This window comes from Symphodus melops, assembly GCF_947650265.1.
Source record: "Symphodus melops genome assembly, chromosome: 10".
In the NCBI taxonomy this organism is placed as follows: Eukaryota; Metazoa; Chordata; class Actinopteri; order Labriformes; family Labridae; genus Symphodus; species Symphodus melops.
The window spans coordinates 16,750,016-16,769,096 of record NC_136700.1 but is presented as its reverse complement, the minus strand read 5'-3'; the positions used below and the strand labels follow the sequence as shown (position 1 = coordinate 16,769,096).

Sequence of the window (19,081 nt, the reverse complement as noted above, 5' to 3'; positions counted from 1 at the left end):
GCTGATCCACACCGACAGATCTGTCCTCTGATGTCAAGGAGGGGCGGGCAACACTGAAACAAGGCCCCCCACAGCAGATGAGTCTCCTCCTCCCCAGTCTATTTTCATGTCTTAAATGGGCCACTGAGGCTGCCTGACTCATCAAGGGGAACCCATAGACCCTAGACTGTTTCTCACTTTTGTAAAACTGAGGGATATAGACATTGATGTCTAAATTATGCTGGTGCTGCTGCTGATGAGTGTATGAGAGAGGATCTGATGAGGGATGTTACTGTTGCAAACTAAAGCAGCTCCCTCTGCTGCCATTGCTGATGAATAAAAACTTCCACTTGAATGATTCTAGATTTCTGTAACGGAAGTAATACCAATACATTCATCGATAAAGTGGCATCAATAGAGCAGGGATTACATTCTAAATGCACAAGTTCTCTGTCTGTTAACTATGAGCTGTGGTTCATTGCTTGAGCTGCTTCACAACAACCACCTTAGAAGCAACAGGAACTTATATTTGCAATACCTGCAATCATACTTGTTAATTAATATTATTTTTGAATTGAAGCGAGAACTTTGGAGCACAGCGTTGTGAAGTTGCTTTTCCTCAAACTAATTAAGACGTATTTTTAGAAAACTAATGCTGATCCTCTTGACAAACAGCACCAGGCTGATATATTTATAAATATATTTTATTGTTAATTTATTCTTATGAGATGCAACATAGACTGCCAAAAAGACAAGCAGAAGCATTTTAATGCACTTTGATGAATGTTATAGCAATATCATGACACTCTCTTCCATGTTTAAACTAAAATGATTTTATTAAGTCAAATTTCACCATCAAACGTATATATTTTTTTTCTCTCGTGTTAAAAAATACATTTTAGGTCTATTTTTGAAGTATTAGTTTAAAGCTTTGTATGCTGCCACTCATTTTCTTTAAGAAGCTCCAAAGAAATTTCACATATAGTAATATTATATATCCTGCATCTGTTTTAAAATCTTGCCAGTCAGCAGTGGACATCAGGGTCTTCTTTGCTTCAAGTTTCTCTTTGTAATAATATATCAACATCTGATTGAGACTTGAGTAGATGTAATCAAATTCTGTCAAAACTAATGTCATGTTCAGCATATACAGCATCTCCTGATAACACAATTACACAATGTATTCTCTTTGTTTGAATGCATTCTGGAACAGGCCTTACCTCAATTCAACGAGCAGACATGGAACATATTGGACAACCAACCTTATTATGTCATCAAACATTAGGTTGAGGACCATCAAAAGAATCCCTGTTAACGGTGTCTTGATTGTCCACCTGCATGCAAAGGTAATAAAATGACCATGGCAGTTCCAGTGTACATACGCGGTGACATAAGGCGCTGCTGGAGAGAGCGATATCGCACTGACTTCTCCTCACTTTCACTTGTTTTTCCTGATATGGTGTTGTTTTGGATGTATGATAACTTTTCAAAAATTCAGGGCAGACACCAGCATTTGACTATGAGAGTGGTCAGGCTTATGGAACAAAAGCAGCCTGGTAAAGTTCAGTAACAGATTGCAAGTTCAGTAATTTACGAGTTCTGTCTCCAGTTTGAAGTCTCTAAGAACATTCTCAATATTTTACAAAAACCTCCTTCGCATGTAACCTATAAGTGCCTAAACACATGTATAATTGCCTTGATCATGCTTTTTTGTTCAGATCAAGAGTTGGAAAACAAATGAGACATGATGTTAGTTACTTTATAGATCTGTTCCTATTTTGGTCCGGTAGACTAATCAAACACCCTGAAAATACCTCTGAGGTTTTACACAACATATTTGCTATTGAATAAATCTGACTTGTCAATGGCAAAAGTTGCTAGTTTGATACTGTCTCAGTGTGTACAATTAATGTTGATTTGCAGCATATTTTGTGTTAATTTTTTCCCTGTTTTTTTCTCAGTGATTTTGTTTAGTCTACCTTTTTGACTGCACTTTTAACTGAATTTGGATATACAAAAATGCTGCACTTACAACTAATGTTGTACAGGTAATAATATTGTTATAGGGCCACGGTGACCCTTTGAAGATATAGTGCTGCCCTTTTTTGTCCAGCATACGTCTGTGACTAGCAGCTGGTGGAGTGTGTTAATGTTGATGTCACAGCAGCTGGTTGCTCTCATCCTGTTAGCTCTGCCTACCATTATCAGCCCCCTGCTCCATCCTCCTCCTCCTCCTCCTCCTCCTTTAAGCTGCTGCTACTGCTGCTGCATGCCATGCTCATTTTAATACTCCAGACTCATTTGACCGTCTTTATGGACTTATCATATTAAACATTTATCGCAGCTATTTCCCTAAACCAAGCATGTTTATTCAACACTTAAGGGACCACAGCACGGCTCCTTTCAGAACCACCCCTATCCAAGCTCCCACCACACACATTTACACAAACGCACACTCATGCATACACATGCCTATTTTCTCCATTACTTTTTTTCTACATCTCTCCTCCTTTCTCCCTTAGCCCCAACGCATGCTTATTGCAACCTCTATTTTGTATGTGTCAAAGCCTAAATAAGAAAGCAGGGCAGTTTTGCAAAATTCCTCTCCCCTCCTCTCCTCTTGGGTCAGCCTTTCCTTCATTGGCTGGGACATCTGGGGACTCATGTTGTGTGAAGTAGGCAGTCAAGCAGACACAAATGTATTCTGAGCATTTAGTACTTCGAATGAATTGAGTTTTAATTTAATCATCTGATCAAACACTAATTAGCATAATCACTTGTGGGGATGGATGGTCTTGATAGAGAGACACAGAGCAACACATAATAGAGCTCATCCTGGCAACAGTCTGAGGGGACACTTAGCAACATGTAAACAGCTTTATCCTCCTGCAGGGAGCCATGCGGATTTTGTCCAAATTACCTTCCTTTGTACAAACAAATACAATTCTCTATTTTCTTTCACACCCTTGCAGAATGATCTAATCACTGTTAGTCCAACAATCAAATGCACTGCTGCCAGGCCCTGTGCCCTCTTATTTGATGTTGGATGAGATTGCCTACTACAGAATCACACAGCGGTCTGGGCAGAGGAGGTCTGGGAATTCTAGGAATACCACAAAGTGCTAAGATTATTGACAATGCACTCAGTCTCACACCAGGACTGGGGATCGATGAGTGGCTAGAAGGACATAAATCAGACTTCTGTGGCTCCACTCCATGTCACACCCTATCCCACCCACCCAGTTACCCAATGAAAGCACACACACGCACTCGGGTGCACACGCATATGTCTGCATGCATCTAAACTGTAAAACCATTCTGCCTCCCCAGATAGATAGATAGATAGATAGATAGATAGATAGATAGATAGATGTCTTTTTCAGGTTGGTGTAGGTGCATGTTAAATCTGCAGATACACAATATAGTGCTCATTTTCACACCTACAAACACCCTCACACACCTTACCTCAACTCATAAAAAAATGACAGGGCTTTAAAAAATGGCCTGCTAAAAATAACCACCACTAACTTTGTCTTAAATCTTAGCATCTGAGCCAGGTATAAAAATATAGAGTAGTGTCGAGAAACCAAGCTGGAACCATTTGTCTTTCTGTCACCCTGTCTATCCTGCTTCGCCTCCTTGGCTATACAGTACAGCCTGCTTTAATATTCAAACTGTGTAGCATCAAGGGTAAAGAATTATTTGGAAATGCAGCCTTCTATACTTCACAATAGATATATGTATGTGAAATTTAGAGCAAAGATGCCATAAGAAGAGTCTGTGAAATTCAATAGGAGAAGGCAAACCTTAAAGATAGCATAGAAGAGAAAGAGGCACTCTGGTTATTGTGTAAGTGAGCCACAATACATCAGGCACAAGCATAATGCTGGGGCCAGAGTCGCAGGGATCAATTTAGCCTTGGGCCTCAAAGTGTGGCGTTCAAAGCCTGGTCCTGGTATGTGAAGGACTGGATTAAGAAGCTGTATTTATGAGGTTAAGCCTGAATGTTTGTCTTGATGGGTGATAGATAACAATCTCATCCAACCTCCACCACCTGTTTTCGACAATTAACAAAGCTTTTGCTGGGAGCTCCCAACAAGAAGAGCAAGCCATGTGTGCACACAAACACACACATACACACAGCAGCAGTAGAGGGTACACAATGCATTCATGTTATTTCTGTCAATTAATGCTTTTAGGATGAGTTACACACCAATAAATACTTGTGGTCATAGGAGCAAACTTGCATTGAAATTATATTTATGTAACACCTATCTTTTTCCAATTCAAACACCCAAGATGCTTATCTCAAGATTCTTTACAAAAAGCAGCTAAAGGACCTCACTCTTTTTTAAATGTCATATTATAAAAAAGATCAGGTACAAGACCTTACCCCTAACATGTTTTCTGGGCAGATTTAGTTTTTGTGCAAAGTATTTTGAAATTATTAAATTCTACACACTACTGCATTTTCTTGGGCATGATTGGCTTTGTCCCCAAGGAAAACATTCATGCAGTTAGGTTGAGATAACAAAAGGTTTCTGGCACAGGTTATGGAAGCTTGTGGTGGCAATCAAATACAAGTGGCCTTAAAGGTTTCTTTACAAAACCACAATCCATTTGGACCTTTTAGCCAAATTGATTACTATTTAAACTATGAGTGGACACATGATTCATGTTGAGTGTCCATGATTTGGAATATGAGTACATTAACAATGTGTCCCTATGTCGGCAGAAAAATATTAATCTGAGATGGTTTTTAAAAAAATATGTAGTTCCGCTAGCAAATAAGAAGCTAAAAATCGGCAAATAAAATTCAAATCAACTATAAAGCACCAATATCTTAGTTGAAACATTATTTACAAGTTTCTGAAGATAATATTTGTTATGAACTGGTCCGATTGGAATAAAATTGACTGACATTGAAATGGATTAATATTGAATGTCTTTTCCTAAAGTGTTAATGTGACATGAGCTTGACGTGTATTCATTTACTCTGTTAAAATCCCACATAGATAGGTCTTGTATTATGAAATATGACAAATATATTTATATTGTTCAGTTATGCTGTTTGTGATAGCAATCCTTTAATATCTCTCTATGCACAAACCCTCATGATGGAATATAAGTAACATTTCAAACTAATAGCTTAAAAAATGTACTTTGTTGGCTTCAAATGTTGAAAATATTTGACAAACAATCAAAGATTATTGCAACGAATCATGAACAATGTTGCATGAAACTAAGTCGGAGAAAGTTATGCAGTTAGAGGGTAACAGTTCTCATACCTGAGGTAAAGGTTTTCTTAACTTCTGATCTCTTATTCCTAACATCTTTGAAGATTAATCACATTTGCGGAGGAGAGCAGAAGCTCCTCTTTCTTGACTTAGACTGTTTAAAACTGTCAAATAAAGCATTTACAGAAGAACCTCCACTACAGTACCTGTGCAGTGCTGCACAGTAATATAACATGTCACTTTGACAGGTGCTGAGTGAATTAAAAACATCCTCTCTGCTGAGTACCCTGACTGAGAGGGAAACCCCTGCCAGATGTACTACAACCTCACTTTTCACGCATGATCAAACACCTACATCTGGGTGCTGAGGGCTTTTCTGCTCTTCCCTGCAGATGCTAAATGATATCGTTAACATTTTAATGCGGGAGACATTTACACGCGGGCTTGCGCAATTACACCTCTGATTCAGTGGAATCCAGACAGACACAGTGTGATCGGTAATTAGATTTTACATTGGGTGAAACTCACTACACACACGCACACACATACACACACAGTCGCCAAAGCCTGCTCCTAATTAGAGAGCTAGACAGGCTCGAGGAGCTGGGTACAGTAGAGTAGCCCTCATTACGGCGCTCGGATGTATGAACAAGGGGATATCTATTATAATCACACATCAGGGCCTCCATTACCCAACATTAGTGGCCCTTTCAACTGGAAACACATGCAGAGTTCAGAATGTAACCCAACAAACCTCTTATAACTCATACAAGTGAGTAAGAGTTTAGAGGGTTTGTAAACTTAATTTAGCCCAGATATTCAAATGAGAGTAAGACAGCACAAGATGATCTATCAATCGATTGTGTGCTGTGTTTTTACAAGGTAATTCTGTTTTATGAGCTGTGATATACATGTGCAACTATACCCTAATTTGAACATCTTAACTCGTACTTGGGAGTCAGCACAAATGGGGTTCTCATTAGTGCACTGCCTTCATTGCCTTCCTTTAGATTTATTACCATGCAAAAAGGGTTCCCCAGTTCTACTGACAGCCAAGTTCAATTTATCTGTCCAACTTGATCCCTGTAGCATTTTCATCCTATGTTAGGTTTCTAATAATGTGGGGTCATCTAAAATTGGCAGGCTAACTGATGTTGGCAGCTATTTTTTGTATTGAAAGCTACACTGGGCCAAATGCTTTGGAGGAGCGTCTTCATTTTGATCTGCCTCTAGCCTGACAAATGTCACAGCTAATTAAGATCAAAATTTGATTGTGTTATCCACTGACCTCTGCATAAAATATTAATTTGTTTAAGACATTGGGGATAAGTCCTTTTAAGTCATGAGCATCAGGTTAAGCTGTGTGCGTATATCAGTGTTCACAGAGACTGAGTGTGAAGTTGTGCCTCATTATATCTTTTGAATGAGAATTTGAGTGGCTAGTTTAGCTTGCTGTGGTTTGCCGAGAGCCTGCTTCGAGAGAGAAATGTTTCTTGTGTTTCCTTTCTGAATTTATAGATTGTACTGTAATAAGCAAATCAAACAGCAACAACATTTGTGGAATCAGTATCTTGTTGTTTTTAAAAAAAAATTGGTTATTGAGTTTATCAAGAATATATTTTCACAGGGAAATGATAAAGGTGTGAATGAAAAGCAGCCCTGAAAAACCTATAAGCTATTGGCCATAGACACGATAATGTAGCAGAGATGAGCCTCTAATCACATGGTCTAGATCAATCAGTCAATCTTTATTTCTATAGCACATTTAAAACAACCTTGTGTGACCAGAGTGCTATACATAAAAAACACCATGTGAAAACAACAAATAAAAATACAATAAGTAGGAGCATCAATACAAATTTCCACCCTAGTTAATTTTTTCCTCGGGCTATGTGATCATGTCCGATATAGTCTTTAGAAGCATTATCATACGGAACAAAAAAATCCAAAATAAATCCATAATGCAATGTACACAGTACAAGTTCTCACCTTCAATAACTATTGATTCTGAATCATCAGAAGTGTCTAATTATGTTTTTGCCATGAGAAACGAAATAGTTCTCAACCTAATATAGTGAGAAGTGAATAAATAAACGTTTTCGGACACAGCCCCAGACACCCATCAAGGAGGTTACCATAGAGACAGGCCAGTGAGCATGTGATAGGCCCAACTCTGAAACAGCAAGAATTGTGTAGAATCCAATCGGTGCGCCGGCTTCTATCTACAAGGTCATTCATTCATTCTGACAACGCCTGCTCAGCCGATGAACACCTCATTTTCATGATAATCAACAAAACATCCAACAGCAGAGGACAAAATCGTAGCTGTAGTAGCGCTCCCATACAATGAGTAATGGAAAAAAATCTAATAAAATAGAAGCAGTGAGTAATAAAGCTCTCTGATTGCAATGAAAAAGACAAACACACAAAATGTAACGTCTTCACTCAATACTGTCTACAGCTTAATCCCTATCAGTTGTTGGCCAGAGGTCTCCTTAATAATAATTTTTGCAATAAACGGACACAATCTTACATGGCAGCCGATCTAATGTCATAGACAGATGATTAAGATAAATTAGGATTCCTTATTGTTTCTTTATTAGTTTCAGCACAAGCTGGGCTGTGGGAGAAACCATTTTATATGGAGTCAATGTCAATAAACGGTACCGACTGAGGGTTGCCTCTGCGGTGGAAAAGCGACGACACAGAAACAAAATCCATTTCGAAGCCTTATTTTATCACATAAGCCAGAGGGGAAAATCTATTTTTGGGGAAATATCATTAAATCGTAGCTTATCAATGTGGTTAAAGGGCATTTGTACCTGTAAATCCATCCCTTTTTAAAATGTTGCTATATGAACTCAGTTCATCTTGACCCTTTGATACAAATGCATCCAACTGCGGGCTTGATTTTGTTTCAATATGTGAACAATCTCCATCTTAACCACCCTGATGTGATTTCTGGCAGACATGTTTCCGTTTTCTGTCCTTCTCCCTCCCTTTCTTTACTCTCCCTTTCTCTTCCCATGTTTTCGCACACACCCAGTTAGCCATAATCCCTCCCTGTAGAATGGAATCTGGCCAATAAGTGAATCCAATAAACTGTATTAATTTTCTGCTATTGATTTCTGATACACTATGAGCACACAAATGTGTATGCATGGTGAATGCTGCATGCATAGTGCGCGGGTTCACTAGCACCAAACCAAATTCATGTGTACCATAATTACAAAAACAATGGCAAAGGCGGCAACCAAATCTTGGTGTTTGAATACAGCATTTAAATGGAGAATGAGAACGAGTCGATTTGAATGGAAAATTTATTTCACATTTTTTGTTTTTTGTCTACTTCTGCATTTCCTGAAAATGTGACCTTTGTGCAATGCGTTTCATCAACAACATAAGACTTACAGTTTTTTTTTTGTTTTTTTATCAAAAAAGCAGGTTGAACTATGTGTGCTTATCCCATTCAAAAAGCAGCATCTAAAGGTAAACACAATTAAAGTGAATTTGAATACCTGCCAAATTGGATGAAGACATTTTTGTTATTTGTATTCAGTCATAAAAACGTTACATTTAGTTTGCCTCAAATGCAAATGTCTATTAATGCTTCTATGATGTTTAGATTCTTAATTTTTAAGCACAATATATTTTTAGTTCAATTTGAACTTGAAAAATGTACTTACTGATGGGGGGGGGGGGGTTAAACAAAATGTCCATTATATCACATACGTCACTTATTACTAAGGGCCACAGTGGAACATGACTGTGAGAGGAGAAGTGTCATTAGGCACCAAATACAAACAGAAACGAATTACACAAATGACCTGCAAATCAAAACATAATTAAAACTTTAATATTCAAATCATATCCCACCCACACAATCAAACAAATGAATTAAAAGAGGCCCAAACCATCATCATTTATCTGTTTTATTTCATTCTGCCCAGAGTGAAAATCTGAAGGCCAGATGTGTCTAATGGTTTGTAGGAGAGCTTGAAGGATTTAAAACGCAATTCATGCCTCGCCCGTCCCTCCCTCTATCAAGGGTGTCCTTTGACAAGCATATAAAATCCATTTCATGTGGGTCACAGGTGACCCCCATCCTTCCTCTCCATTCACTTAGCTGACTACCAGTCATTTACCTTTTGCAATTGGTAATGAACCCTAACAATTATTATTATTATTATCATCAATAATAATAATAAAAATTATAAAAACAACACAATGGGGAGTCGGTGAAACTTACCATTCAAGATGCACTGGAAAAAGATAAAAGCCAATATCCACATGCCCTGCTCCGTTCAATCCCCCCTAAGCTATGCTTTCTCTTCTTCCTCCGACCGGTGCCTCCCTGGGTCTCTCTTCTGTGCGCTTGGAGTAAGGTTAAACATTTGCCACTGTCTTGGAGCAAGCCAATCCAAGTCTCTAATTTCAATATATCCCTTTTACTTTTTCCTACCACTCTTATTTTTCTCGGAGCCCTCTCTTAGCGCTTGGAACAAAAATGACCCTCTGTGATTGTCTTGGGGAGAGCTGTGCTCAGACTCTCTTCTTCTCCGCGTCTTGCTGCTTCTCCCTGTTATTCAAAGGGATGCTGAAGGGGTGAAACCAGCCCAGGTGAGTGTGATGCTGAGTCAGAGTCGGGTACGAGCGGATCCTTGAACAAAAATGAATGCAAAAAGGATTTAGCTAAACTAAATCTTATGTCAGAAGCTCCGATTTCCTAAAGAAAATAGTGACTGACGGATCATCCTTGAGGATGGAAAGAAAGAAAATTAAATAGAAATTTAAAATAACTAAAGAGCAAAGAAGCCAGCAGGGGGAAGAGTGTGATAGAATAAGAATGAAAAGCAGGTTTTTTCTGAGACTCCAAAGTCAGATCATCTTCATCGCCTCTGTGCGTCCAGCAAGAGGCTAGCAAGCGCATCTTCCCTGCTGCCGCTCTCTAAATCGCACCACACTGACTCTCTGAGCATTACACAGAGTAACCCTCTCCCTGCCCCTGCAGACGCTTTAATTCCTCATTGCCTTAAAGGAGCAGAGGCAGCAACCGGTCTGTCCTGAGGGCAAGATACTACTGGATGTAAGAGTGTGAGAGCACGCTGCGAGGAGAGCAATTTGCATTAAGGAAATGAGCTGCACCTGACGCACGAGGCACCTAGGATAACATTTTTACGCACGGAGATGTTTCGGCTCAGAGGTGTTTCGGCTCAGGAAGCGCTGTCTGCTGTTGTGCAGGCGCACTCAGTATTCAACGTGATAGACCAGGTCTAGCTCCAAGAAAGCCAATAGGCTATTACCCCTATGGAAATGAACAGAGATTCACCTATAGGGTCTGGAACATACAAGGACATCCAATGTCGCATGTTGTATGTTCATTTAAGTATAAGGATCAGTTTAAAACAAATTATTTAATAACATAAGCGGGAAAAGAAAACAGAAAGACAATGAAGCAGTTAGACATTGTAGAAAATATAACAGGGTTTAGTAAAAGCTTTCTCCACCCCTAAGGCGCACACACAAACCCCCCACACAAACACACTTCATATCGCTTCCCTTAACCCGTAATCCACCACCACCACCACCACCACCATCATCACTCCATTTTAATGCCTGCCTTGAAGTCAAGGGTGTAGCTGTTGTAGTCAGCAGGAGCCTGTGGGCCTGTCCACAAAGCTGGGTTACACTGAACGTGATATAACCAGCAGGGCTAGTCTGCTACTCATTCTCTATTCCACATGACAGAATATATATACTGTTTGTGAAATTCTGTTTATTTACCCCAGGTTATCCCTTTTCTGTTTTCATCAGCTGGACTGATGACATATCTTCATGACTCCCTATGTGAACAAAAGGAGCGAAAAATAAACTTATATATGTGTGGATCATGTGCTCTGTCTGCCCTCATTTCATCCAACTTGGACTAAATGTCCTATTTTATTTAATTCTTGGTGAGAGTTGTACATATTTGTTGAAAGGAAATTAATAGTTTACGTAATCACTGTGTCAGTTTTGTGTAGATGGTGGCATGGGTGTAACTTTTGAGAGCTAGTGTTTTGATCAACCTACTTTACTGTTGACTGCTCTTTATATGTTTGTCTTGAGTGGCTGTCCTCTTGTCTGCTTATGCTCACTCTTGCAGGAGACAAACCCGGGCACTGCTCAGTCCTTGCTAAAGTCTGTACCAGAATACTTTATGAGCTTACCTTAAAATCACATGGCCCCCTCTTTTTCCCTTCTGTGTGATGTGATGCAAGTCTAAAACGAGATTGTTGAATTATGGATTACCAACTTTATGTTTAGTTTGACATAGGATCATTCAAACTTGTTTTTGCTAATCCTCAAGATGAATTCAAACAATCAAAGTGTCAGTAGCTCTAAAGAGAAAACATGGTTGAATCAGGGCAGTGGGTCAGGGATCCTGCCTGTCAGTGGATTGGGAATGCTGTACTTGTGTGTGTGTGTGTGTGTGTGTGCTCTTAAGTCTTTGGCAAGTTAGGTCATTAGCACTAACAAATTTCAGACATGACGCATTTGTCTGCTTGGATGCACATGAAAAACTACCTTTTTTTATTTTCTGTTAAAATTCACATTCTGATTTTCAGAAGCAATGTCCTACTCTTTTTCTAAATGTCATATACTGTAGTTACATTATGAATGCTATATATTTTCTGCTCCTGAGCAATTTCAGACGGGAAAGTGAACCACCTTCCTCAAGGGAACCTCTGCATTTTTAATTTACTTTTCCTGTAAAGTTCAAGGACCATGTGTGTTTGTGCATGATGCCAAAGGCAAATCATTTTCATGCCTAACAGGTTATCAACCACACCAGAACTAGACGTTTCACATGGTTCAGCCTCCAGCAATGTTGAATGCCAGTAGATTTTTTTCTCTAACTGAAGGTGACATTATCTGCCAGCAAAGACAAACAGAAACCAAATAGAAAAATAGGATTGCACTGGAATTAGAGTGCCATCTGACATTTTAAAGAAAATTAGGTATTGTTCAAATCTGGCTAAGCAAAAAGGACTTTAATTTTGAAATATCACAGTATATGTTTTGTGTCAGTGAGGTTTAATAGCAGTTTACTCTTAAAATTGAAATTAAAAGATACTTGCCTCCTTCTTTGAAGAGGTTTTAAAAAACAACAATGTTACAATCGTTTTTGCAAAACACAATTCAGGCAGAAAAAAAATATTATTTGAGCAAGACCACATGGCTCCTTATAGAAAACAGGTGCTAGTGTTTGATCACTCATGCTAAGCAGACATCTGAGCAACTGAACATATTACTTTGCAATTTGAAAGACAATATCATGACTTTCACCCTGAAAATCTTGTGACCAGTATGCTGAGGAATTAGGCGTTACTACATTTTTTAGGTATGTAGAGGAGGAACATATTTACCAACTGCAGACTAATATTGAAACCCTATAAGGCTGATGTTAATTATTTTAAATCATTAAACTAAATTAGACCATTACCCCATGAAGGATTTTATGCCATCAGTCCTTTTTGTGTTGTGTGTAGAAACAAGGACAGTAAAACAGCCTTATTACAGGTTTCTAATGTAACAATTCAATATAAAACTACAAAATGTTCAGGTAAATATAATCTTAAGTGTGTTATAGTTTGCCATATTATTTAAAATAACCTTCTGACAACAGGTTATAATTCTATGTTTATGCAAATATTCACATATCGTGAGAAATGAACAAAAAATACTCCTAAAAATAAGGAATTATTCAGTAGGTCCGCAGTCATGTTTTGAATATAAGTAGAGTAGATATTTGGAAGGGTTTACTGTGTGGGTAGGGGAGGAGACGGGTGTAGTTCATTTCAGCCCCCTGCATGATGCCTAAACAGTGGTAACTGAATGTGACAATGAGGCCCCTGGGCTGCTGCATTGCAGACAGTCTTAGCCATGAATGCGTTTATGTCTCTGTATGTGTTTGCATGTGCCACCATCACTGTGTGTAGATACAAGTAAGCAAGTAAAGTGCATATGAGACTATTCATGAGCACAGCTCAGTCCAAGGTCATGACTCCTCTGACTTTTACACTCACACTGGCAAGGAATGTGCTTGGTGTTGTTGTGATGTTTTATGTGTTTTTAACTACTCTTTTATCTTTTTAAACCCTGTAGCACTTTGAGATTGAAAAATGTAAAGTGCTTTACAAATAAAATGTATTATTATTGTTATTGGTGCTCTTTGTTTTGTTGCCAGCTTCATTACAGATGATAAACCAAAGAATATAACTATAAATCAGAGGAATCAGGGTATGAGCTATGTTATTTAATAATTGCATGTAAAGGCTGTCTATGCCCCTGTATAGTTAGACATAGTTAAGTCAATTGTGAATTGAATTGTGAATAGAAAAAAAGTACATCAATGGTATTTTTAAGAAAATCATCAAACAAAAGATTTAAAAAAAACAAAAACACTAAATTGGGACCATTTCATAATTAGTAAAAGTCACAGAAGGTTAACATCAGAGTGAAAGCCTAAATAACTGCAGCGAAACTTTATCAGAGCTGTCCTCTACCTTTTAAATGAATGGAGATCAGATAACTTAAAACACACAGTGAGTTTCAGTGGGTAAATGAATTACATCATGAACTAAATCAAATCAAGTGCTTCTTGTAATATTGTTTAACATATTCCAATACAGCAGTGGTCTTCTCTTGATAGGAGCCTTTTACAGCTGCTGTCTTTGCAAAATGTTAACAATGTTAAAAGGATAGAGCAAATTTTCCCTCAGCTCTGTCTCTCATCCATTCACCATCTTCCTTTCTACAGGGCATTCAAGTTCCACACATGTTCTTAAACATACAAGCATCCCCACTTCTTGCCCCTCCCTGTCCCATGTCCCTGGCGTGTGGGCAGACAGGCCGGGTAATCCCTCAGGATGGGGCCTCTTGTTTTGACAACTCTTGTGAAGCCTAGTGTCTCTTTCAACAAAACACAGACTGGCCTATCATCAGCAAAATGTCAGCTCTCGGCCTACTCCTTCATGACCTGAAGGAGGATAAGGTTGCCTTTACACTTTGTGATCCATTAACTCAGAATAGAAACATTCTCAGCAACTTAATACTGATCCCCTTTGTTTGTTAAGACAATGACACTGATAAGGGACAAGCCATTTGTTGAAGTGTGTATAAGGTTACATGTTTCTGGCAGAAGTGATGTGGCTGCTAAACACAGTTCAGAGTGATGTACTTCCATGCCCAACTGGCCCCAATGGGTTAAAAAGACACCTGAAGGTCAATCAGCCTCAGGACACATGTACAAACTTTAGTTATGGATTGCTGCAAGAAAGTCAAAGGAACAAATGATAAAATAAAAATTGGGAGATTACCTCCTCTCAGAGGCAGCCGACATCTACCATGTACACAAAACACTGCTCGGTAGCTCTAGTAAAAAGATTTTGTTGTCGCCCTCTTTAGGATTTTATTAAAATCTATTTTAATTTGATTCTCTGATTACACCTTCTCCAGTTTTTCTTCATGAAAAATGTGCCCTTTTGTTTGATGACAACCAAGAAGGTCGAACAACCTGTGCTCATGAATTGTTTGTGCTGTATTTCCTTATTTGTATCTACACACAGTCATGGTGGCACAACCAAGAAGGTCGAATAACCTTCTTGGGTAAGTATACCAGATTCCAGCTAGAGGCACACAGGTTTGTGTGTAGATAAAAAAAAGATATAACATGGCAATAATGAAGACTGGGGTAGTGGTCCTTCTTTTCAAGAAGGGGGGTCGGAGGGTATGATCTAACTCTGGGGAATCAAACTCTTCAGTCTCCCTTGGAAAGTCCATTCCTAACCTCAGATTCAAGAAGAACTAATTTTTTTCTATGGGGTCCGTGGCCCTTTCGTTTGCATTGCCGGCAGTAAATTGGACCTGTTCCTGGTGTGCGTTGGCCTCTGGCAGGGCTGCCCTTTGTTCACTGCCTCTGTTCATAACTTTTAAGGACAGAATTTCGAGGTGAAGCCAGAGGCCAGAGGGGGTCCGATTTGGGGACCACAGGATCTCGTCTCTGCTTTTAGCGGATGATGTGGTCCTGTTGGCTCCATCGAACCTGGACCTCCTGTGCACACTGAGGCGGTTCACTGCTGAGTGTGAGGCAGCTGGGAGGAGGATCTGCACCTCTAAATCTGCGGTTTCATGGTTCTCAACCAGAAAAGGGTGGCTTGCCCTCCCCGGTGGGGAGGACTTGCTCCAGGTGGAGGAGTTTAAGTGTCTTAGGGTTTTGTTCATGAGTTGGTGGAGGATGGAGCATGAGATAGACAGACGGATCGGTGCAGCATCCGTAGCCGTGTGGTTGCTGTATCAGTCTGTTGTGGTGAAGAAGGAGCAAAGTGGAGCTTTGTTCCTACCCTCCCCTATGGTCTCCCCTATGGTCATTAGCTTTGGGTCATGACCGAAAGAATGAGATCACGAATACAAGCAGCTAAAATGGGCTTCCTCCATAGGGTGGCTGGGCGCACCCTTAGAGATAGGCAGTGACCAGGGAGGAGCTCAGAGTAGAGCCGCACTCCTCCAAATTGAGAGGAGTTATGTGAAGTGCCTGGGGCATCTGCTCCAGAGGCTGTCTGGACGCCTCCATAGGGAGGTGTTCCAGGCATTTCCCTCCAGGAGGAGGACTTGGGGTAGACCCAGGACATGCTGGAGAGACTAAGTTGCTCGGCTGTCCTGGGAACACCTTCGGGTCCCACCAGAAGAGCTTGAGGAAGTGTCTGGGGGCAAGGGAAGTCTGGGCATCTCTACTTAGACTGCTGCCCCTGCGACCCGGCCCCAGATTAAGTGGCAGAAAATGGATGGGTGGCAATAATGAGCTTGAGGAGGCTAGTTTTGCTAACATTGGACTGAGCAAGGCCAGTTGTTTTTTCCTGTTTCCTGTTTCTTGGAATGTTGAAGATCCCCTCACACAGAGAAAGACCTAGAGTTAGTTCAGAAGGTGGAATGGTACAAGGTAGATAGTTTGGCTCACCAGCAACACCAGCTCTTGAACAAAACTTCTGGTGAGGGGCAGGACTCTCTCTTATTCTGGAGTTGCAGAGGGTTAGAGGTGTGAGTTGGGTGTGGGAATACTCACAAGCCCCTCTCTGTAAGAGTAATCCCTGGGGAATGAGAGAGTCACTTCTTTGCAGCTTCAGGTCTAGAGTGGAAGGCTCTGACATTTGTTTGTGAGAGTGCACCAATGGCAGTTCAGAGAATGCAACCTTGTTGTGGTTTCTCTGTGGGGTCCAAACGGTTCCACCTTGGGACTCCATTGTATTACTGGAGGGGCTTCAATGCCTATGTTGGCAAGGATGGAGGCACCTGGAGGGTTTATATGTTTCTGACACTCAAAAGAAAGGGGTAGAACCACCACCTAGTGGTTGGATCAGATGGTACGGAAGGCTGCCATGCAGACCTATGAAACCTGAAGGAGAAGCGCGGGTGAACTTGGAACATCTTGCAGAGGTCTATTAGGTATTATTTATTTTATATATTTGCAATTGCATCTTGTACTTTATTACTTACGTTATTGTTAGTTTTGCTTTATTCCCTTTGTTAACTGTTTTGCTCTGATACATCAAGACAAATTGGATCATGAGATTGATTGATGGGTTGATGCAGACTCAGTAGTATTTTGGGTTTTGAACAGAACTGCAGTGGAGAAGACAGCACTAACCCTGAAGACAAAGCTTTTGATTTGCCAGTTGATCCACATATGCGTTATGGGTGACCAAATCAATAAGATTGGGTACACAAGCAGCAAATAGGAGATTCATTAGTAGAGTGGCTGTCGCAGGTTTAGCAGTCGGTTGAGGAGCACAGGCATCCTGAGGGAACTTACATTAGAGCTGCTACTCCTTCATATTGAAAGGAGCCAGATGAAGTGGTTCAGGCCTCTGATAAGGTTGCCTCTTGGATACCTCCTTTTTGAGGTTTTTTGGCACGTCCATCTGGGATGAAAATTCGGGGTAGACCCAGAGCATGATGGAGGAATTATACTGTATATCCTCTCTGGTTTGAGAACGCCCTAGACTCCCCCAGGACGAGCTGAAAAATGTTGCCTGGGAGATCCATTTCTGGGTTGACTTGCTTAGTCAACCGCTACCCTTATCTGACACCATAAGCAAAATGGATTGATGGCATACTCTGTGTCAGGATATGCAATGTGGGCACAGTCAAAACCAATTACAGTATATAAACTAAGTCAGGCTGAGTAGCTTTCATGAGTTATTTGCCTTTGGTTGAAAATCAGTAATGGATGCTGTGGACAAATACAAATACTTGAAGAATGCTGTTGAAGTAGAAAACTGTATAAGGTCAAATGCATCAGTTATACGCAATTAGAAGTGTTATTGCCTACATCGCTTTTTTGTTCTTCTGGATACATTTCTGATTTTCTGTGTTTTAAAGAGAGAGAAAATATGATCTAATTGGTCAGGTGCTTCAATGGATTATTCCTGAACAAGGAGGGGCACATTTTGATAGCATTCTGTTTGCAGGCAAAGAAAAAAAAAGGTTGGCTTAGGATTTGTATCAACTCATCATATATGTAATAAAAAATCTAATTGAAAGTTTTCCCACAACTTTCACAAACCTCATGTCTTTATGTAATTGATCATTCCCAAAATCATATAACCAATATAGCTGTTTTAAAAATAAAACAATTAAGAATTACTAATGAATTACTCTAAATGATCATAGTTCGATTCCAGATCTACCACAACATATGCATAACTGTAACCTTTTCTTCATCTTCCTCTCCATTCATAATCCCAATACCCCAGCCCGCCACAGCAACCCCAGCTAGTTTCCCATTGGTTAGCCCCAAGGCACAGAGGAGAATTTCTGTAGCCAACCTTGACGTGCTAAACTAGGACGCTGAAGGGGACAGAAATGGGAGGAGAGGCAGGGGAGCGAGAAAAAGGAGGGGTGTTTGTGCAGGCGTGTAGTTGTGTGAGTGTGTTTGTTTGTGCGTGCATGTGTGTGTGTGTGTGTGTGTGTGGGTGGGTGGGGGGGGGGGGGGGTTATGAAAGGCTGCTGGCTGGAAGAGTGGCAGAAATACGGAAGTGAGGATGGAGGGGTTGAGGGGTTGAAAGGGTGATGGAAAAGGGGATAGAGAAATGAGTGATGAAAAAGATAGTGAAGGTAGCTGAAGGTAGGGAGAGAATCAGGAAAAGGAGAGAGAAAAGAAAGAATAGGGTCGGTTATGTTATTTGTACTCTGGCTGCATATACGCCTGGTCTCCATCTCCTCCATTCTCTGCTTGAAAACTGAAAAAATCAATACACCCACAGTCTAGTGTATCCCCATATGAACTGGATCATTAAAATATACAAACAAACAGCCTATCATCATTTTTCATCACTATTACCATCATCACATATATGAACAGATGAACATATCCATATATCACAGTAGGGCTATAACAATATATTAACCCAATCAATGGAGTTCTAATCATTTCAGTGCATTGGTTAATTGTCCAGTTGAAGCAGTCTTGCAACCTTGCTTCTCAGAACGGCACATAAAGACAAAAGCTACTTGTAAACAAATTTACACAGTAGAACTTATGTAGGGCTGTTGTAATAAGAACATCTGACTCCTTAGCTTCACAACTCAATCCAACTCAGGGTTGCAGTGTTGCCTAGTAACGAAGGATCACTACTGACCTATGTGGTCATAAAAATGTATGAAGAAGCCCACCCCCCTCCGACCTCCTCCCTGCTTTTGTTCAGTATTTTCTGCTACCACACTGTCACCCTCATAGACCCTTATCTCGCTTTCTTGCCAGGGGGCAAGCACTCTCCAAACTCTCCTACCCCTGCCAGGGTAGGTCTGTGGCGTGTGTTGTCTGC

General features: G+C 40.2%; 2 protein-coding genes across 3 annotated transcripts in view; one reads left to right on the top strand and one right to left on the bottom strand.

The window, feature by feature from the left end:
• Nucleotides 1–10,388, bottom strand: part of LOC306830732 (cell adhesion molecule DSCAM-like) — a 102,676-nt gene extending 92,288 nt beyond the window's left edge. For both annotated transcript variants that reach the window (XM_079354372.1, XM_079354373.1), the window contains exon 1: nucleotides 9,466–10,388. In XM_079354372.1, the coding sequence (XP_079210498.1) occupies nucleotides 9,466–9,508 (43 nt within the window). In that variant the 5' untranslated portion in view covers nucleotides 9,509–10,388. The remainder of the gene's footprint in view (nucleotides 1–9,465) is intronic.
• Nucleotides 1–19,081, top strand: part of bace2 (beta-secretase 2) — a 168,000-nt gene that overhangs the window by 132,298 nt on the left and 16,621 nt on the right. The gene's annotated exons all lie outside the window — the stretch shown is intronic.